This window comes from Bombyx mori, chromosome 8 (genome assembly GCF_030269925.1).
Source record: "Bombyx mori chromosome 8, ASM3026992v2".
Classification (NCBI taxonomy): Eukaryota; Metazoa; Arthropoda; class Insecta; order Lepidoptera; family Bombycidae; genus Bombyx; species Bombyx mori.
In genome coordinates, this window is record NC_085114.1 from 10308130 (window position 1) to 10329274 (window position 21145).

The 21145-nt window shown below is 33.8% G+C and overlaps 2 protein-coding genes across 3 annotated transcripts in view; both read left to right on the forward strand.

Moving 5' to 3' along the window:
- LOC101742519 (dual oxidase maturation factor 1) overlaps positions 1-21145 on the forward strand; it is a 69690-nt gene that overhangs the window by 15800 nt on the left and 32745 nt on the right. Inside the window, exon 1 of one of the 2 annotated variants that reach the window (XM_004932115.4) lies at positions 20416-20936. The exons of the other annotated variant lie outside the window; for it this stretch is intronic. The gene's annotated coding sequence lies outside the window, so the exon portion shown is untranslated. Of the gene's footprint in view, positions 1-20415; positions 20937-21145 lie in introns of those variants that run through there. 2 annotated transcript variants of the gene reach the window in all.
- Positions 4653-21145, forward strand: part of LOC119628830 (uncharacterized) — a 28548-nt gene continuing 12055 nt past the window's right edge. Inside the window, exon 1 of the mRNA XM_038012583.1 lies at positions 4653-4785. Coding sequence (XP_037868511.1) covers positions 4653-4785 — 133 coding nt within the window. The remainder of the gene's footprint in view (positions 4786-21145) is intronic.

The following is a 21145-nucleotide window of genomic DNA, read 5'->3' on the forward strand; positions in this document are numbered from 1 at the left end:
ATCACATTTTTTACTGGTGGCAGGACCTCTTTTGAATCCGCGCGGGTAGGTACCACCACCCTGCCTATTTCTGCCGTGAAGCAGTAATGCGTTTCGGTTTGAAGGGTGGGGCAGCCGTTGTAACTAAACTTGAGACCTTAGAACTTATATCTCAAGGTGGGTGGCGCATTTACGTTGTAGATGTCTATTGGCTCCAGTAACCACTTAACACCAGGTGGGCTGTGAGCTCGTCCACCCATCTAAGCAATAAAAAAAATAAAACATAATAATGTAAATAACGCCATACACCTTGAGATATAAAGTCTTCTCTTATTGCCATAATTTTAATATTGTCACTAGGCGACAGCAATTCCAGAGGTATAACTAGTAAGCCGCTGGTCTTATCGATAAAGACGCAGTTATCGAATTATATGTTGTTTTACAACATTATGGTATATCTATTGTCTCACTCGTCAAACCAAAAACGCAACAGCTTCGCGGAAGATATAGACAAAATTGCGGTACCTACCCGTGTAAAGAAGCCATGAAATACGAAAATAACACTAATTTACTAATTTTAAAAGATGAATAATATAATGAATGATATTTAAATAATGAAAGATGATACTCGCAAGCACTTATGTTCTGCCTTAGAAATATTGATACCTACGAGATTTCCAAAGTCGCATCGCTCATTACCTGTACACCTGGCGTCTAACGCCGCGACGACTTTAAAGTTGTTGCAAATTATTATTTTATCGTAACATTCAAAATATCATTGTCCAGAGTCAGAGGGATTAGAAGTATAATCCGAACAAAGGAATTAATTTACTAAACTTCAAAAAGTTAGGAAATGTACACATGTACAAATCGTTGCAAAGCAAAGCAACCTAACATAAGGTGCGATTATATCAATTATAGATTTTACAACCTCAATCGACATCGAGTGCACGACAAAATAATTTCTGCTGTCCTTTGAAACGACATTGATGAACTCTAATGATAATACAGACATAATCTTGAAGAATGATCCGGCTTACAAATCAAACCTTCAATGAGTTTCACTACTCAAAAAAGAAGTCACCATTTGTGATTCAATTATATAAAAATATATAATTTGCCAAAAACCACGACGTAATTCTTCTCAGATCCGGAAGCAAGTGTATTTGTGTTATTACAGGTAATGATGGATCCGTCACGCATGCTCTGCGCCCGCACTCTGTGCGTGCCATGGTCACAAGTTCACCTCACCTCGATGAGCATCCAACATGACTCTATCGTTAGAATGAACCCCTCGCTAAGATTAAATCTACACCATTATAAAATTGTACAAGTGTACAGTCGGTATATTGAAAATAATAAAAAGTTACGAAATCTCTGACAAAAAAGCACGAATTTTTTGTTTGTCTGTTCGTTCGTGTGTAACGCAAAACGACTTGTGTCAACAGTTGCTTTTTTTTTTTTAGATTAGATTAGATGGTTGGACGAGCTCACCGCCCACCTGGTGTTAAGTGGTTACTGGAGCCCATAGACACCCACAACGTAAATGCGCCACCCACCTTGAGATATAAGTTCTAAGGGTCTCAGTATAGTTACAACGGCTGCCCCACCCTTCAAACCGAAACGCATTACTGCTTCACGGCAGAAATAGGCAGGGCGGTGGTACCTACCCGCGCGGACTCACAAGAGGTCCTACCACCAGTAATTACGCAAATTATAATTTTGCGGGTTTGATTTTTATTACACGATGTTATTCCTTCACCGTGGAAGTCAATCGTGAACATTTGTTAAGTACGTATTTCATTTGAAAAATTGGTACCCGCCCGCAGGATTCGAACACCGTTGCATCGCTATATACGAATGCACCGGACGTCTTATCCTTTAGGCCACGACGACTTCAGTTGTTAAGTTTTTAGTCGCTACTAAAAACTTAACATTTTATTTCAAAGCTCAATCAATTACTCCCAAAGATCATATTAATTTACCCACCGTGTCCAGGGTAGATTATAAATCTATAATAATCAATCTATAACATATGATTACTAAATCAACTTACCATTTTGATAGTTTGCATGTTCGAATGTTTGTTACTCAATCTGATCGGATATGGATGAATTTTCACACAAATATAATTTATTTATATATTATCACATCTAGCTTATGTACTAAAATAAATACGACAATATGTTCACTATTTCGTGGTTTTACGTACTAAAGGACATACAAATCGTCTTGTAGTTTTGAGGTAGGGTGGGAAAGAATCAAGTCGATATCCCGGGAAATTTAACGTGTGTCATTCTATCTGAATTACAATGCAGCTGAAACCGCGGGGCACATCTAATCTTATTAACTAGGAACTCGCATTCGTAATTTTATTCTAACTCCATTCCTCTGGCACAGGAAACAATCACAGATAATCATCGAGCTCTTTACTGACATTAACGTTCATCAAAATGCACGCTCACGCAAATGAAACAACGTCCGTATGCCTCAGAGATTATCTGTGATTTTATTAAAATAAAATCATGTTTTTATACACGAATATTCATGATCTCTTATTTTACCCAAACAAGAGTAAGATTTATAATTTCGTTTAATGCTTAACGTACCAAAAACTACAGTCTAGAAAATTTATTCTATAACGATAATTTTTAATAAGTCATTATTAAAAACACTTTTACAGATTAATCTCCGGTTTATATAATCTGCATTAATTAATAATAAATTCAGGAAATACAGCAGTATTTATTATAATCTGTTATTTGACTACGCACAAAGTGACATTGGAGTAAATGTGGATAATCTTTTAATTTAAAGTCAATGAAAACAACTTATTATATTATTATGCAACAACACAATATAGTAATAACTTAGCCAGTTTCCAAATATAGATTTTGTTTCCATAAATGTTCCTTCATATGAGTCGACTATTATCAAAGCCGGCAATGTGACTTTTGGACAATTATTGGTAAATCAGAAAAACGAATTATTGACTTTGTCTTCCATTGGCAGTCACAAAACTCTTCTGAACGACATTTTAGATAAATAACAGGTTAAGTATTAACCTTTCTTTAATGCAGGTTTTGAACCGTATTCTTTGAAGGAGACGATTATATTCAAATCAATCTGTATTGACATATCAATAACATTTTTTTGTCCAAATGCACAGATTGCCACCTTTGATAATAGACGACTCATATGTGTTGTCACTCTTCGAAATGCAATGTACCATTGATCATTGTCGTTTTAATAATAAAGCCAAGAAGGCGAGGACCACATCCGTTTGTCCATCACGTTTTTTAGTATTTTAAGTAGGTAGTAAATAAAGTTATTGTACACAAACACTTTTGTGATCAACAAAAAACTTTAAGCTGATTATTATGTGTCTATAGTATTTTATTCGGCGTCTTCGAGTCGTTGATATTAATAAAACAATTATTAGAGTTTAATCTTGTGTTTATAACTGTCATTGTACGACGTCCGTGACCACGAAAACTGTAAGGTAGCCGAAACGTCGGAGTTACTACACACATGGCAATAATAAACACAAGAGAGATTTAACGCTAAAAGTTTTTTTCTATCTAGGCTATCCTCCACTTCTGTTTTTTTTTCTTTGTGGAGAGCACTACTGTATGTATTTATCTTGAGATTGTTAATAAGACCCAGCAATTTACAAGTAGGTTAAGAAGTGACTTTATTCTAAGCTGTTCCGCATGTCATGTCCTCCAAGTAAAATCTAAGGCCTCGGTTAGATAGATTAGAAATTTTTAAAAGACAAGTGCAAGATATGGCCTGATGTCTCCAAGTGCGTGACGATATTTAGAATAAGAATATTATTTACTTATGTGCACGAATTCCGGCAACCATGGTAACACGGATAGCAAATTCACACACAATTGTCTATAAAAAAAAATGAAATAGTATGAGATTTTAATATATTCTAGTATGAACGCTAATCCGGATGTAACTAAGAAACGAAAATGGGTATTTGAAGTACGGTCGTGTTGTATTTCCCAATGTGATTACGTAAGGCCGAGAGTAGGTATACAAGTTACAATGTCGCCAAGAAGCATACCAAAGGCTGTTGTTATCTGTTGGTTTACAACGACGCTGTAATGTATCTCAGTTGTACATTACACAGACAATAACATGATAAATAATAACACATTAGCTATTAAACAACCCATACAATTAAATTTAATAAAATGTAATTTTATTATATTACAATAAGATAGGTATAATAAGAAGAATTATATGTTTTATGATTGATCGTTTCGTCATTTAAAGAAACATTTAATCACAAAAATAGTAATATTAGCAACTCGGTTTCAAGGTATTGAAAGTTTACGATGAGACCGAAATCAATAGTTAACACGTTTAACGCCATGACAGACACCATGTGTCCACGGCCCACTTTCCCCTTGGGCTGCAGCAATTCATCAAGAATCGTCCAAAAACCGTTGAAGTATTTTTAGCAAATATTGTCAAGAAATAACTTTAAAATAATAAGCAACTTACGGAAGCAGTGACCTCATTATTTTCCGAGATATGTCAAAAGACAGACACTCGATGTCCGTCGCGGCTCCCTGGACTCGGCTTATTGGCGGTCACCGGACTAAGCACCATTTCTAGTCTCGCATTCAATATGTTAAGTTATTAAAGAAATTTAAACAATGTCAAATGCAGCATTTTACGTCAAGGATCCACATTTAACTACAATACGATACAGAACGTTCAATAACATCTGCATCCTCGAAATGGCTGCAGTCCCCAATGCTATTGAGTACCCACTCTTTGCTTTGAAAAGTACAAAATTTCCACAAAACGTTTGAAAAATGGCGACAGCTTAAAGAAGTTCCATTGTGCTGTCACGAATTATTGGCTCATAAATTACATAAAGCGTGACATTCAGTTTCACACTATATTTGAAGATATCAATTACAGTGTTGGAAAATCTAAAACATTGGAACAATGATTATTATGATAAATGATGTTATAAGAGCTTAGGCGCTTCGTGTTTCAAACAGCTATAAAAGTTTTTATAATTCATCATTTTTCTTATTTGAAGTGGCCAATGTAACACATGCTTAATACCATAGGTACCAATACTTAACATACGGTTTGCGATAAAAAAAATATTGCCTTTTTTGATGGGTGGACGAGCTCACAGCCCAACTGGTGTTAAGTGGTTACTGGAGCCCGTACACCTTGAGGTGTAAGTTCTAAGGTCTCAGTATAGTTACAACGGCTGCCCTACCCTTCAAACCGAAACGCATTACTGCTTCACGGCAGAAATATGCAGGGCGATGGTACCTACCAGTGCGGACTCACAAGAGGTCCTACCACCAGTAATTACGCAAATTATAATTTTGCGGGTTTGATTTTTATTACACGATGTTAGTCTTTCACCGTGGAAGTCAATCGTGAACATTTGTTAAGTATGTATTTCATTAGAAAAATTGGTACCCGCCTGCGGGTTTCGAACACCGTTGCATCGCTAGATACGAATGCAACGGACGCCTTCTCCTTTGGGCCACGACGACTTCAAAACGACATGACCTTATAATTTTTTCTTTTACCTTCATAATTGTAATTTGGCAGTAGAATAATCAACTTGCACTTTGCAATCGCTTTCGAATACATACGGTTCCTTATTGGCTTTAACGAAAAGGTCGGTAAAAAATATTTATCGTTTTAATATCAAATTACAATGAGAACCGACAAAGATCGGAATTCTCGAAGTAAATGCTACGATACGATACCAGTTCGGTAAAGGTCAGCGGCGGAAGCGATGATCGCGGCTTCTCACATACACAACTTATCGAATGTCCTTCTATTTACAATTTATGGACAGTGTACATAAATTATAATTTTCCTTATCAATCGAAACATGCGATTTGATATTTATCTGCGTGAACGTTTTAGTGTACACGTAATATTATTGTTCGGTTTCTTCGACTTACCCTTGGTTCGATTTAGCTTACAGTTACACGACTAATTAAATTAATCTTCATAAAAATATTTAAAGAAAATTTTGGGTTAAAAAATAAGATGAAGGTTGTTTTTTTTTTTTCGAATGAAGTTGACGTGAAAGAAAGGACGTAGACGGAAGATAAAGATAGATATAATCGATAAATAAGGTCGGGTTCGCATATCAGTGTATCTTGATTAATATCTGCTCTATTCATCGATGCTAAAATCTCCCTTATTTCATCTTTGAACTCTCAATAAGTATTAAGTAACATTATGAAAATGCGCAAATAGAATCACCACTAAACCTGAATTTTGTGTTAGTTCTAAAACATACATTTTTGTTGTGTAACGACCCGTATGGAGATAATATGATGAATGGAAATCCGCTTTTGTGTGGAGTTGTCATAATAACGTAGGCCGCATAGTTGCGAAGGCCGCCACTAATGCGTTTTATTATCTATTTGAAAATCGATGGTTTTAATCGAATTTTGCTTTTTTTTTCGCTTTTATTATTATTATTATTATTAATACTTTATTTCAGTTTTTTTTAAAAACCATAACATTTTGTTAGTAGTAATTACTTATACTTTTGCATTACTGTAAAAATTCCCAACGCAACGTTCAATGACTTGACAAATTACTAATTCACGCTAAAAAGCACGTCGTAGAGCAACTTTATATTTTAGTTACGACATAATCATATTAAAAGCGTTATTCAAAATGAAATAAAAAATCATCCTGCACAGACTAACCGCAAGAAAACTAAATATGAAGCTTAGTCATTTTTTACTTATACCTACTTAAAATCGTTGAGGTTTTTTTTTAAACAAAATTACAGATTACGATTACACAATATTCGTTCTAGCGGTATTAAAAATTTAGCAAAGCACTTTAACTTGTAACTATACTCGAGACCTTAGAACTGATATATCAAGGTGGTTGGCGTATTTACGTCGTAAATGTCTATGGACTCCAGTAACCACTTAACACCAGGTGGGCTGTAGCTCGTCCACCCAATTAAGCAACAAAAAAAAAGATGGCCACGAAAACTGTAAAGTGTATTCGAAATGTCAGAAATTATAAAAAATCAATTTAGTAAGGGTGCGTAATCCATGGATTACTTTTATTAAGAAAAATCGCTTAGATAATTCTCATTATTTTAATACACCTATAACTAAAGTGTAATCCAATTTATTCACACGATATAGGAAAATATGTAGACTGCGTTATGCAAAGTTGTGGTATATGCTTCCGTGTTTAACGCTTAACGCATTCTATTGTTCGCTAATTCCTTATTGAGACATTGTCAACATCAATAAAGCTTAAACGCAGCTTTCAAAAGACGCTTTACTTCATCACATAGAACAGACTGGTGGTAGGACGTCTTATGAGTCCGCACGGGTAGGTACCACCAAGCAGTACCTAATGCGTTTCAGCTTGGAGGGTAGGCAGCCGTTGTACTGTAAAAACTGAGGCTGATATCCACCTAAACAAATAAATAAAAAAAAAACCCTGCATATGTATGTATGCGCAATTATGATTTTGATGAAAAGTAAATTATATTTATTTTTCTGATTATTCTATCTACAACAGATAATCACTGTGTTAAAATGAATAGCGGAACCCTTGAATTTTTTTTTATCTTAATTTTTTTAACCGACACCGCTTACGCACGTAAACGTCTACTACATCGTCCTTAAAGTGTCAATAAAAACAATTTCAACTCAAATTGATTATAATCGATGCACAAACGTATAAAACAAGACTAAAAATTAACATACTAAATTTAAAAGATATACAATAATAAATTAACCTAAAACACACACATAACCACAATTTATGCAACCAATCTTCTCTGCCAATAAAATACATAATAACGTATGCATGTTGCAATAAATCTTCTCTTCTAAAAAAATGTACAGTACATTTTGTTAGAAAAACCAACAAGCGAAATAATAATAAATTATAAGTATTGTTTTTTTTAATTAAAATGTACAAAATGTCAGTCACATTAGAAAAAGGTAATAAAGGCTTAAACTGTTTTATATCTAGTTTGAATGCGTGGATAAACACAAGTGTAATTAATGAACGGTGCGGAAGTTATGCGAATACTCAGGGCGTCCACGTAACTCAATTCGTATGATATTCGAAAACATAATTATCATAAATGAAACTTAATTATGAGCGTATTAAAATAATGCTAGTATTTAAATTGTCCTAATTTCACTATTATCTATCAAATGCAATAATTTTAACTTCTAGTCCGTAGAGAGAGAAAGGCTGTCTTCCTGTAAGTTCGTAGGTGAAAGTGTGAAGACAACGTTCTTGTAGATAGCGATACAATCTTGTTAAATGTCTGCAAATTCGATTGACATAACTTGTATACTTGTATTTGCTGATCATATATTCTTAATACAATTTTTAATTTTTCTGAATTAATAATGTTCTATTTGAAATCTGGTCCCTCAATGAACAAATTCAGAGAAAATTTTCAATCCTTTTCAATATGAAACTACAAAAAAAAACGTAAGTCGCTACAAGTGAGCCAAAAGGACGTAGGTACATTTGTTTTTTTGAAAAAATCACATGAATTTGAGACTGATTCTTTCTTCTATTCTTTTTTATTTTATCTAAGCTAGTTTAATGTGTAATTAGTTTACAAAATACCAAAAAATTTTAAAGCTTATAAGTCTAACGAATATATCTTTCGAGTCGAGTCTATCGAGAAACTTGTTGTTCAGGTTAGGATCAATGATAAAAAATCTCGTGGATGAAACCCCATCCGCTGGACTTCTCAAATGAAAATCCTTACCAAAACTCCACTTAACGAGTGCGTTCGCCAAGCCTCAATTCGCGAACTATAGAGAACAGCTGTCGAAAGCTTTTGATAAACAAGGATTCCACATGACCACGACTGCTCTGCTAAGATTAGCCGATGATGATGATGATTATGATGATGATATATATTATTACAGCCGATGAGTAATACCTTATACTATTTGTTTAAAAGGCATTGCAAAAAGCAATATTTAACCGCATGGAAAAAATAGACCTGACCAAATTATTTATCTTGCCTAATTTTTTTTTTGTTTCTGAGAAATCGCTAATTAGCTTTAACAAAAACGAACCGGTACCGGTGGCTGAATATTGTTGATTTAAATATTGGTCATTCTGTCCTGTCCTCAGTATAACCACTCCATGTTATTTGATCACTCTGATCCTTCTTCCAGTATTCCGTTACCTACATCTGTTTCTGTTTTGCTTTCATCTTTAAATCATAATTTATATAAAAAGTTATGTTTATTTCTTACTGTAAATAATATACAATTATAAGTACATACGTATATAATTAAAATTCTATTTGATTTAATTTATTAATTACTGTTCTATTCCTTAGCGTAGTATTTCGTATTAGAGATAGTTTTTTATCCTGCTGATCCTATCCTTTATCCGATGTAAAATTATTTTCTTTTACTACTCCGTTTTCTTACCTTTGTCTGTGGCAATACGCACAACGTGATGCCATAAAAAAAAATGCTAGTTTCTAAATTAAAACGTATATACTATTACATTGTTCATGTTAGCGCCGTTTAGTGTTTTTGCAAGTTCAACATACATTTGTTTTTGTTTCTTTATTTTTCAGTGTAACTCTTATTTTTTATATCATTCAATCACGTATAAATCAAACGTTTAGTACATAGTCGTCAGTCACGTCTTATGACATCATTAGCGGTCGGTTTGTGTTTCCAGTCAGATTTCCCCGGCAGTTATTATAATTTCCTGACTGATGTTGTACACCACGCAAAACATGTCGAAACAATTAACTCTCATTTCAGGGATTTAGTACGTAAAGTTGTACCATAAGTCACGCAGTGATATTTAAATTGAAATAATGATACGAATCTACTAACAATAGCAGCCATTAGTTATTACATTAGTCACACTAGCTTATTGAAAATTTAATACAACTATCGTAAACCAATACTATCATAATGAAATGAACAAAAAGTAAAAGGAGTCGCCATGATATTTTGTCGATGTCAATCTATTAATGCAAACCTTTTCAATGTACCTATCGGCGTTATTTTGTGGTTGTTGTAATTACAGATATTTTTCTTCTCCTAGATAAAAAATAGTTCTAATACAATGCATTCATCTGCTCGATAAAGACTAAAATGACTTCGAATGAGGCATAAATAGATTTCACATAACTCTTGTAAAAAAATGAAAGTCAAGAAGATAAATCAAAACGAGATATATGAGAACAATTATGATTCTCGAGATAAAGAGAAAATTCCGAAAGTGGCAACGTGTGAAGCATCGCAAAGAAGTAGGTATGTGGAATTCGTAGGAATTCAACCTTTGTTGGAATTACGACAAACCGATCTTTGAAATGATGTATTTAATGAATTATAAAGGATTTACGTGGAAATAATGTTAAATTTTTTAAATGTAAGGCTGATTTCCATGAACCTATAAATTTAAAGAAATATTACTCACTATGTTCTTAAGCTAATTTGTTGTTTATAGTATTAGCAGTAAAATATATTGTTAGTTTTCAACATTGGCTTCATATTAATTGTCATTAGTGTGATGTTATTTATTGTGAATAGTATCTAAGTAAATTTCTGAATATGTATTAAAATTTAGATTAACTTGAAAGAAAGATCTTTCGGTGGGTAATTCTTATATAATTACCTTAAGCACGCACGCGATAGTAGATTTACGCTAGGGGCAGTCGGGGCAAGTGTTCAGAGCGGCAAATTTTTAGGGCGGCAAAATTTTGAAAGTACGATTTTTTTTTGTCTTATCAAGATTGCTCAATATAATTAATTAATTCTATTAATTAATAATTTTCTGTTTAATTGATAATTCAAGAAATTCAATTCAATCATAATTTTATGAATTATGATTTTGGCACTTTTGATAAAAATTAATAATCAAAATGATTTAATCAATTTATTTCCTGGAATATAATTAGTTTTTTTTTAGAAGTATAACAATTATGAGTCACCCTTAGTGCCAAATTTATAAATTTTAGAAAAAAACAAATATTTATTTATGTTTTTGGAATAGATAACGTATAAAAAAGTTTCTGCAATAAATTAGTTATTTTAATTTTGAAAAATAAACTATATAAACTATAAGTTTAAGTAAAATTCCAGTATTGGGTGCGGATTTTTTTCCGGTGCCCAGGAGCGGCATTAAGCTTAAATATGGCTCTGCACGCACGAGTCGGTATCGCCTGGCTATTTCTGAAGCAAGGTACAACTAGTACCCATCCGCTTCGCTGGAAATTTAAAATTAACATTATCATTTCTCACCCCCACAAAGGTTCTCATCATTAACACCCCCGCAACTGGTATAGGGAATCGTGTGAGAATGCTATTTATCATAATAAAATACAGATTCCTAAAAATGTTTCTAGGAAATCTCATCCAAGTCGGTTCAATCATTTTTGCGTGACTTCGTAACAAAGATACATTTATTTTTTATTTATTGCTTAGATGGGTGGACAAGCTCACAGCCTACCTGGTGTTAAGTGGTTACTGGAGCCCATAGACATCTACAACGTAAAAGGCGCCACCCACCTTGAGATATAACTTCTAAGTTCTCAGTATAGTTACAACTGCTGCCCTACTCTTCAAACCAAAACGCATTACTGCTTCACGGCAGAAATAGATAGATAGAGTGGTGGTACCTACCCGTGCGGACTCACAAGGCACCACCAGTAATGGATCCATATAATAGTTGAGTCCGTTAAATGCTTATTTAATTTAATTCACGATTTGATGTCTGTGGTCTCCATAGACGACGAATAATTGCAATAACACTACCTATTCTCTGGAACATTGACAAAATTTATTATATCTACCGAACCTGAATGCTTTGAGAAATTAGTAAATATTTTATGCTCAAACATATCAACAGAATTTATCACATCTATCGAATCGAGAAATTACTAAATATCTAACCGTACCTGCCAAAACATATTTCTGGTTAGCAAGTACGTACACTAAGCTCTGAAGTAATATGCAAGGTAAGCAATTAATCTTAAACAATATGACATTTATAAATAACATTGTATAAAAATCGCCTTGAACACACGCCAGCGAGCTCGACTGACCTCCGGACGAAACACATAGACTGACCTCTTAATGAGCGCTCAGGAAAACGCCACGGAAGTACTTCTCCGGAAATTATCTAAGACTCTGATTTTATCAGTTGTAGTCTATCTCGTTTATTACTAGTCATCGGAATGTGGATATGAAGTTTTTTTTATTTCTTTGAATGGTAATCACGTATTTAATTGTTCAAATAAATTCAGTGGTCATAAGTTGTTCAAATAAAATTTCTCTTTTACAACAGGGCTGTGACCGTCCAGTGTCAAGTAATTTTCTGAGAACATAACGTGACGGACTTACCTTTAGACTATTAAATTTGAAAAGGGAACGCAAATCTTATATAATCGTTATCAGGTCTATAATAGGTTCCAGCAAATAGTAAAAGAACTAATTCGAAATAATGACAATTATTTAACTGTCAAAAATGGAACTTACTGCCTCATGATATATTTTTTTCAATAATCATCGTACCGGAGAATTTGGTTAAATTTGATATAACTACCTAGGTATTTATTATAAATGAAACCACGGCAAGGTAAGCTGGGCCATCAAAATTGTATTACATGTACTTGCAAAGCGAACGTTGTAGGTAAATAATGTACTCGTATTACATTATTTTATTACATACAAGAGGATATTTCACAAGAGCAACCTCGTAAAGTGAACGAGCATGATTCAGCGAGCGAATCTTATGACAAGGCGATTAACGCTTTTAGATTACTAACGTCGGTAACTAAGCAATCCTTCCGTGCGTCCTTCGATTTTGTTGTTTCGTATACAGTGGAGCTAATTAATTATAAATTTTATGGTAAAAATTAACAAAAGTTTCGCTTGACAAACTCGAAACTGAGCTCTCGATTGTAGGTAGATTCAAACAACAATACATCAAACAAATCTCTGTATCTATATATTAATACGTGAAGCAAAAACTTTGTATCCCTTTTTACGAAAATTGCGCGGACGGAGGAGTATGAAATTTTCCACTTATAGAGAATTTTGAGAAGAAGTGGACAATGCTAATATTTTTTTTTAAATAATGCATAAAAGATACAGTAAATCAATAAAGAAAACATTACACACACTACATACCATGTATTTGACGCACACACGCATGCATACCTACTATTTATTGTCAAACTTTTGTTCTTGACGTCTGTTGTCAAATTGAGAATAGATTAAATATTGTTTGTCTTTGTTAATATTTTTTATAGTGTAGCCTTGGCGAAATTTGTGATTATAGAAGTATAAAATTCAATCATAATAGTGTACAAACTTACAATTCCAATTAATTATAGTCGAATTTCGACTACTGCGGGACCTCTAGTATTAACTAAATATCTCTATGAATCTCTGTATATGAACTAGATGTATTTGAGTCTAGTTTCAACGAAATACAAAATTATCATTTTAGATGCTATCATGCTATCATGTAGATACTTAGATGGATGAAAGAGCTCATGGCCTATCTCATGATAAGCGGTTACCGGAGCTCATATATATAAATCAACATACGTACAGCAACCCACCTTGAGACATGAGTAAGTACTAAGTCTCAGTTTTATAGTACAATGGCTGCTCTATCATTCAAACCAAAACGCATTACCGCTTCACAGCAGAAACAGTCAGGGTAGTGGTTGGTACCTACGTGCCTATCACGCGGGCTCACAAAACACTCTACCACCAGTAAGTATTATTTAAATTTCACAACAATATAAGAACCTAAGCCAAAACATTTATAAAACTTAACATTTACACCAATACCGACCGGTTACAGTATTACTACAAACTAGACAGTACCGTAATTCGTATCTAAAAGACAAATCTAAGTTGTTCTTACAAAATACAGCTCTGTCATTGACCACGAATAGCTAAATGGATCGATTGTTCAATTATAATACATTGTGCGGACGAGCTTAGTATACTAACAGATCATTCTTTGGTACATTGAATTCAAGATGATACAGAGGTTCGAAAGGTTTTTTTTAAACTGAATAATAACTAATTGCTCGCTTCGAATGTATGCATAATGTGTTTGTTACCTTAATGTTTCGAGGCTAAATTAAATTATGGATTTGATACTCGCGTAGAACTGTCAAAACAAACAACAATTAAAACAATATCATAAAGCTTTTTTTTATTGCTTAGGGTGCTGCTTTATGGATGAACGAGCTCACAGCCCATCTGGTGTTAAGTGGTTTCTGGAGCCCATAGACATCTACAACGTAAATGCCGCTACCCATCTTGAGATATGAGTTCTAAGGTCTCGACGGCTGCCCCACCCTTCAAACCGAAACGCATTAGTGCTTCACGGCAGAAATAGCCGAGGTTATATTGTGGTATCTACCCGCGCGGACTCACAAGAGAGGTCCTACCACCACTAAGCTTGATAAGTAAGTCTTTAATTAATATTTGAAATTGTAACGATCACCTCGTTGGTCTTTTCATTTGTTTATTTATCGCATAAACCTGATGTCAAATGGCTGCGGCAGTCCATGGACATATGAATGTGAAAATCGGCACCCAACTTCAATTATGGTATGTAAGTCTTCAAACCTGAACGCGTGAGTGTTTCATGGGGGAAAGAGGCAGAGTGGTGACGTTTTCTTGCAAGTTTGATTTTTCTAATGAAATACGTACTCAACAAATATTCACGATTGACTTCCACGGTGAAGGAATAACATGGTGTAATAAAAATCAAACCCGCAAAATTATAATTTGCATAATTACTGATGGTAGGACCACTTGTGAGTCCGCGCGGGTAGGTACCACCGCCCTACCTATTTCTGCCGTGAAGCAGTAATGCGTTTCGGTTGCGGTGAGTGGCACATTTACGTTGTGGATGTCTATGGGCTCCAGTAACCACTTAACACCAGGTGGACTGTGAGCTCGTCCACCCATCCAAGCAATAAAAAAAGAAAAAATAATAATACCCCATATTATTTCTTCATTGAGGTATCTCCAAATATTGTTTCAAGGGATACGTGTTCGATTCACGATCGGAGTCAGTATCTGTCTGTAAGTTTTGTTTTTGCCTTGGTGTGCAGTCGGCATACTTTTTAACTGGTGACGAGCCGTCATTACTTCTCTCCATAAATGTCTTGTTTTCGGGGACCGAATCTTCTCTAGTACGTACCTAACTGTATGTTTTCTCGTAAAATACTCCTGTAAATCCATGGCCTATCCTGAAGTTTGTGAACATAGACATATTGTGAACGTTTTGTAATTATAAACATTTTCATAATTGAAACCAAATCCTGTAAACACTGGTGAACACCGGTTTAGGGTTCAAAGCGTATACACCAAATCAATTGAATATCATTCAATTGAGTGGTGGTACCTACCCGTGCGGACTCACAAGGCACCACCAGTAATGGATCCATATAATAGTTGAGTCCGTTAAATGCTTATTTCATTTAATTCACGATTTGATGTGTGTGATCTCCATAGACGTATTGCACTACCTATTCTTTGGCACATCTACAAAATTTATTATATTTACCGACCCAGAGTGCTTTGAGAAATTAGTAAATATCTTATGCTCAGAAATTATTATTATCAGAAATTATAAATTATAACAGAATTTATCATATCTATCGAATCGAGAAATTACTAAATATCAACCGGTTCGTACCTGCCAAAACATATTTTTGGTTGAATATTGAATTGAATTCAATTGAACGTAACTATAATGTGCATTTAGGTATCTTCTTCAAGACCGTTGGGCACATTCATTAGATTTTTAAATGGAATTTAATTACGTTTACGAAATAATTTCGAATATAAGTTGTGTTTGAATGCCGTTCATTAAAAATATATCGATAATCGATAATTTATCTCATTAATGTTTCTATTGGCCTCAACGTGTCTTTGTACTTGAGCTAAGTAGTTTAACTAGAACTTAAATTCTTGATTGAATTTATATGAGCCACGTGAATGCTTTACATTTTTATATTTGATTAAAAATGTTTTCGAAATTGTCTATTGGCTTATTTGTGTGTTGGTTGTGTGTGTTTGCGTGTGTATAATTTGTCTTAGGCTCCACCTACGTGACCCGGGTATTTGTTGTAAAAGAAATCTTCCTAACAGCATTATATGAAATCGAAACTATTACAAAGCTGATTCTAATGGAAAAATTCATTATTAACTTTAACTATAAAATATTTTTCACCCCCCATCTGATATTAAATAGCACCGCATACGTTACCGCAATTCTTAGACTTCAAAGCGTAAATGCCATACGTAATCTAAGTCCATATATAGCATTATCTAAATCCATCAATGCCCTTACTAAGATCTCCCCTCACAAACGCACATCCCATTAGACTAACAGTCAGATAATTAGATGCAATTATGTATATTTCTATATTAATATTTACGGACAGTGAATCAGTTCACTGCACATGCTTCAAGAACTGGTTCCGTAAAAATGCTGTCTTAGATCGAGTTCAAAATTATGATTTGAAAAGCTCCTCTACAATATTGTATGCAGCATATTAAAATCATATCCGAATAGTTTTGTAATCGATTTCTTCTTGTAGTTTTGTAAACTTATCGTAAATACCAATACCAAACTTACAATTTGTAAACCTATCGAATTGGAACTTAAAGAAGGAAAATTTTCCGGCTTGGAAGAACGTCTATTTTCCTTTCTGTTTATTTCTGCAAATATTATTATTAAGTTACTATCAGGTGCCGTTGTCTCGTCCTATGAACATAATATGTGTGAGTAATAATATGTGTGCTGCTATTTTAGGCTTGACCCGAGCATAATATTTTTATCGGTAAAAGTGATTTTATCGAACATTTTCGATTATTGAATTTACAGGCTTAACATTACATCTTACAGAAGATGTGTTTCTCAATTTAAAATTTTATAAAAGTAATATTTGTAATCAAAGCCTAAGGTTCGTATTTATGTGCTTAACAATAAAATTTGCATAAAAAACCGTTTTAAAGTTTTGCTGAAATTCACGCTCTGTTGTTTTTAGTTACTAAATACCATTTCAGATCGTTGTTCAATAATGAGAGAGGCGTGCATGTTGTAAAGAAGCGTAACAGATAGCTGAGATTTTGTAAATTATTATACTTTTGTAACTTCAAAATGTACATTTTATGAGGGTTATTTAATAATTTTTTTTTAATTTGAAGTTAAATTGAAATCTGCCACAGTAAGACCTTCAATCAAATTAAATTCAATACGGTTTTTATGTGAACTGCCGTAATGACAGATGTGGAATCCCGGATTACGCATCATGAACGCTATTAATTTTTAGATTGATGAAATATATATATTTTTTGCCAAAGGCGGTAATCTGACTGATTGATGCTTTACTAAACAACAGACAGATTATTGTATAGGACGCCACATGAAAATCACTGCGCTTCGCCGACACGAATTCGTCATATTTCGGGCTTAAAGGATGGAACAACTCTTATACAATACAATGAGGCTTGAGGTATCAAGGTATCAACACCAGATAGGCTGTGAGGTCATTTACTCAACCACACAAAAAATCTCAACAAACTTCTTATTAAATGACCTATGGAATTTGGTTGGATTATAGTTCTAGAAGATGACTAAGATATTATCGAAACCGTAGTACAGCAGACAGTCACCACGAGAAGGCTATATCGATGCATACTAATAAATTCAAACTAATTCGATGAGGAAACATCTATACGGCCTTGCTTATCAGGAAATGAATATTGATTGTTATTTACTCCTTCAGTTACCTACATAGTATTGTACTCGTGTACGCCAAATAGAAAGGTCAACTTCTTAATTAGATTCTTAATACGACTTTGATATTATTTATTCACTACGTGGCACAGTAGTTTATCGGCTTTGACTGCTGAGCCGTGAGCCGTGGTTTCGATCTGGCGAAAGTCTATCTGACGGACGGGCTTATGTGTTTTTTGCTATGGGTGTTTACTTTTACAAGTTTGTACACTATTATGATTCTATTGTCAAACAGTCAAACACTATTATACTTCTATAATCACAGATTTCGCAAGGAATACACTTTAGACAAATATTAATAAAGACAAACAATATTTAATCTATTCTCAATTTGACCACAGACTATAAGCAATAAGAAAAGTTTGACAATAAACAAATGTGTAGTATGCATGCGTGTGTGTGTCAAATACATGGTTAGTGTGTGTAATGTTTTTATTACTGATTTAATGTATTTTTTATGAATAATTAAAAAAAATATTTACATTCTTCACTCCTTCTCTATATTCTTTATAAGTGTGGGAAATTTCATACTCCTCCGTCCGCGCAATTTTCGTAAAAAAGGGTACAAAGTTTTTGCTTTACATATTAATATACAGATTTTATGTTACGTATTTAAACGTACATAAGATGAATATCAGTCTTTTTTTTCCCATTGTAGTTTGGAGCCAAGTGACTAACGATATTTTGTCCCCGATTATGTATTTATGTATTCATTTTGATTTCTTAATTGAACAATAAGGTTGAATGAAAACAGTATCTTTGGTTTAGTTTTTTTTTTCTTGCTTCGTCTATATATCTCAACTTTAAACGAGACTCGAGTAATTATAATTACAGGCTCGTTTCCCAGATTACACACACTTTTATTAAACGGGTACTTGAGAGAGCTGCTGCCTGCATCTGTCCTTAATCATGGCGATATCAGAATCGTTTTAGGAACCCTTTAAATAATAGTTTGGCTCACTCGAAAGCTTAAAACAGTTTGTTTCCCGCTGACAAAACGTTTTGATTGTTTTTAATACGCTTTTAATAGCTTCAGACGTATGTATGTATGTTTGTAACGGAATCTTAGAACATGATTTTGACCCCCTTCAAAACGTCGGATTAACTCGAAATTTGGTATACTTATTAAGTACCGATGACATTACAATATTTAAATAAAAAATTGAAAAAAAGAAACTGAAATCATTTAAATTCAAATAAAAAATAGAAAATCAATTTTAATAAATTCGAATTGAAAATAGTGTAAGAAAAAATGATTTTATTGTAAAGAAAGCGTGGGGTGCTTTTCAGGATATTATCAGAATAACCCTTCTACTCGTATCTGTTCATAAAATATTTATAACTACTTATACCATGCACCCCACGCTTGTTTACAATAAAATCATTTTTTCTTACACTATTATTAATTCAAATTTATTTTTTAGTTAGATTTTCTATAAAAGCGTATTTTGTTAGTTTTTTTAAACTATTTTTATATATATATATATATGGGTGGACGAGCTCACAGCCCACCCGGTGCCGAGCGGTTACTGGAGCCCATAGACATCTACAACGTAAATGCGCCACCCATCTTGAGATATAAGTTCTAAGGTCTCAAGTATAGTAAGTATATTGAAAATGCTACAATCGCTCTGCGACTCGAAATCAACGGAAACGCCATTTCGTCTTCACTCAAACATGGTGCCGTAAAACAGCTACAAGATCCGTTTTTTTTTTTAAGATAATCTTAAGCACGCGTGTTAACAAGCGCTAGGAACATAAGACAAACTGTCACAGCTATAAACGTTTTTTTTATTATAAAAATACAGTTTATAGTTATAAACCGTTGTCACATTTACAAGCGCGGCTTTTTTTAATGTGCCCCCGTTTTATCTCTTCGCAAGCGGCTATTGGGGGCTAAGATACATGATAACATGAACGCCGTAACCGATTTTGATAAGTATTAAGTCATTCATAGAAGTAAAGTAAAAAGTAATTCACGAAAGAATGTCGTGAATTTCGGCAGAACATTAAATATTTTTTGAATAAATATTTTGATCTAAACTTTTTGAGAATACCCTCAATGGTGAAACAGCTTTTCATCCACCAGCAATAACAATCGTGCCGATTTAAAAATACCTTCAAAAACTTACTTGAGAAAAATAGATTTTGTTTTGATTTACTATATAACTTTAAAAGTAAAAATTACAAATAATTTTACTACTTAGTTAGTTAATGATTTAATTGCCTACGAATATACAAACATTATGTTGTATATTCCAATTGTTTTATTATAAGCATCCTTTACCTGTATAATATTTACAGGTATTTAACGTAGAACATACCCGTGAATAATAATAGGTTACTAGTATTAAAATGTCAAGGAGAATACAAAATAAATATTTTTAGTAAATTCGGAAACAGAAGACAGCACCAAGCACCTCCAAACCACGAATGCCAAATATCTTTAACAAAGATATAGGCTCCGACTGGGAGTCAGTGTACTAAATTACGGACCACTGAAGGCTAGACTAACCAGCTAATCAAATTACAGCTGTTTAAAAAGATATAAAAAAACCGGAACCATTTTTACCCGCGTGCGATTTTAATTAGCCGTGCAGAAAACATACTGTAGGATCGAGCGTATATAATCAAATATTTATAATCCATAAAAAAAAAACACGTAAAAATGAACTTTAATCAATTTAATAGCTTCAAATCGTTCTACAAAGCTATATAGATTATTATTATTTAATTTAAAACGTCGATGAGAACAAATCGAGAACGACAAAGGAGCAGCCAGATAAGTCTCGGTACGCGGTCGACCGCGACCACCGAAACCTTGACAACAGCAGCGCGCGCCTTCCCGCGATACAATAATAAAACTCTCAGTGCCGCCCGAGCCTTTACCGATACAACACGAACGATATTATAAGCAACTCGATATAGATACGTGACGACTCGCGAACCAAAACACTCGATACGGGCACAATATCCCGCGTTCGCCCACTTCAACTGGACCAGTGGCAAAATGAAGTGATTCGATTTTGCATACTCAGTGTACACTGTGTGATGTTTTGTGCCAATACTCCTTGTGCCATATTAGGAGATAATAAGTCCAAAATTATAATAAAAAAAAGGTGAGTTACATTAAATCATAATTTTTATTCACGCTTAATTTAAAACGAACCTGACAATGTTTTTTGATTCGACAATTGATTTCTAAATAATTTAGCAAACTTACGAAATTAACAAAACGTTAACAGATTACCTTCGTTCGCACGTATTTAAATGAACAAAACCCAACGAGATAAGCAAGTTAATCAGTGTTTCAAAATAAGCCCTTGAA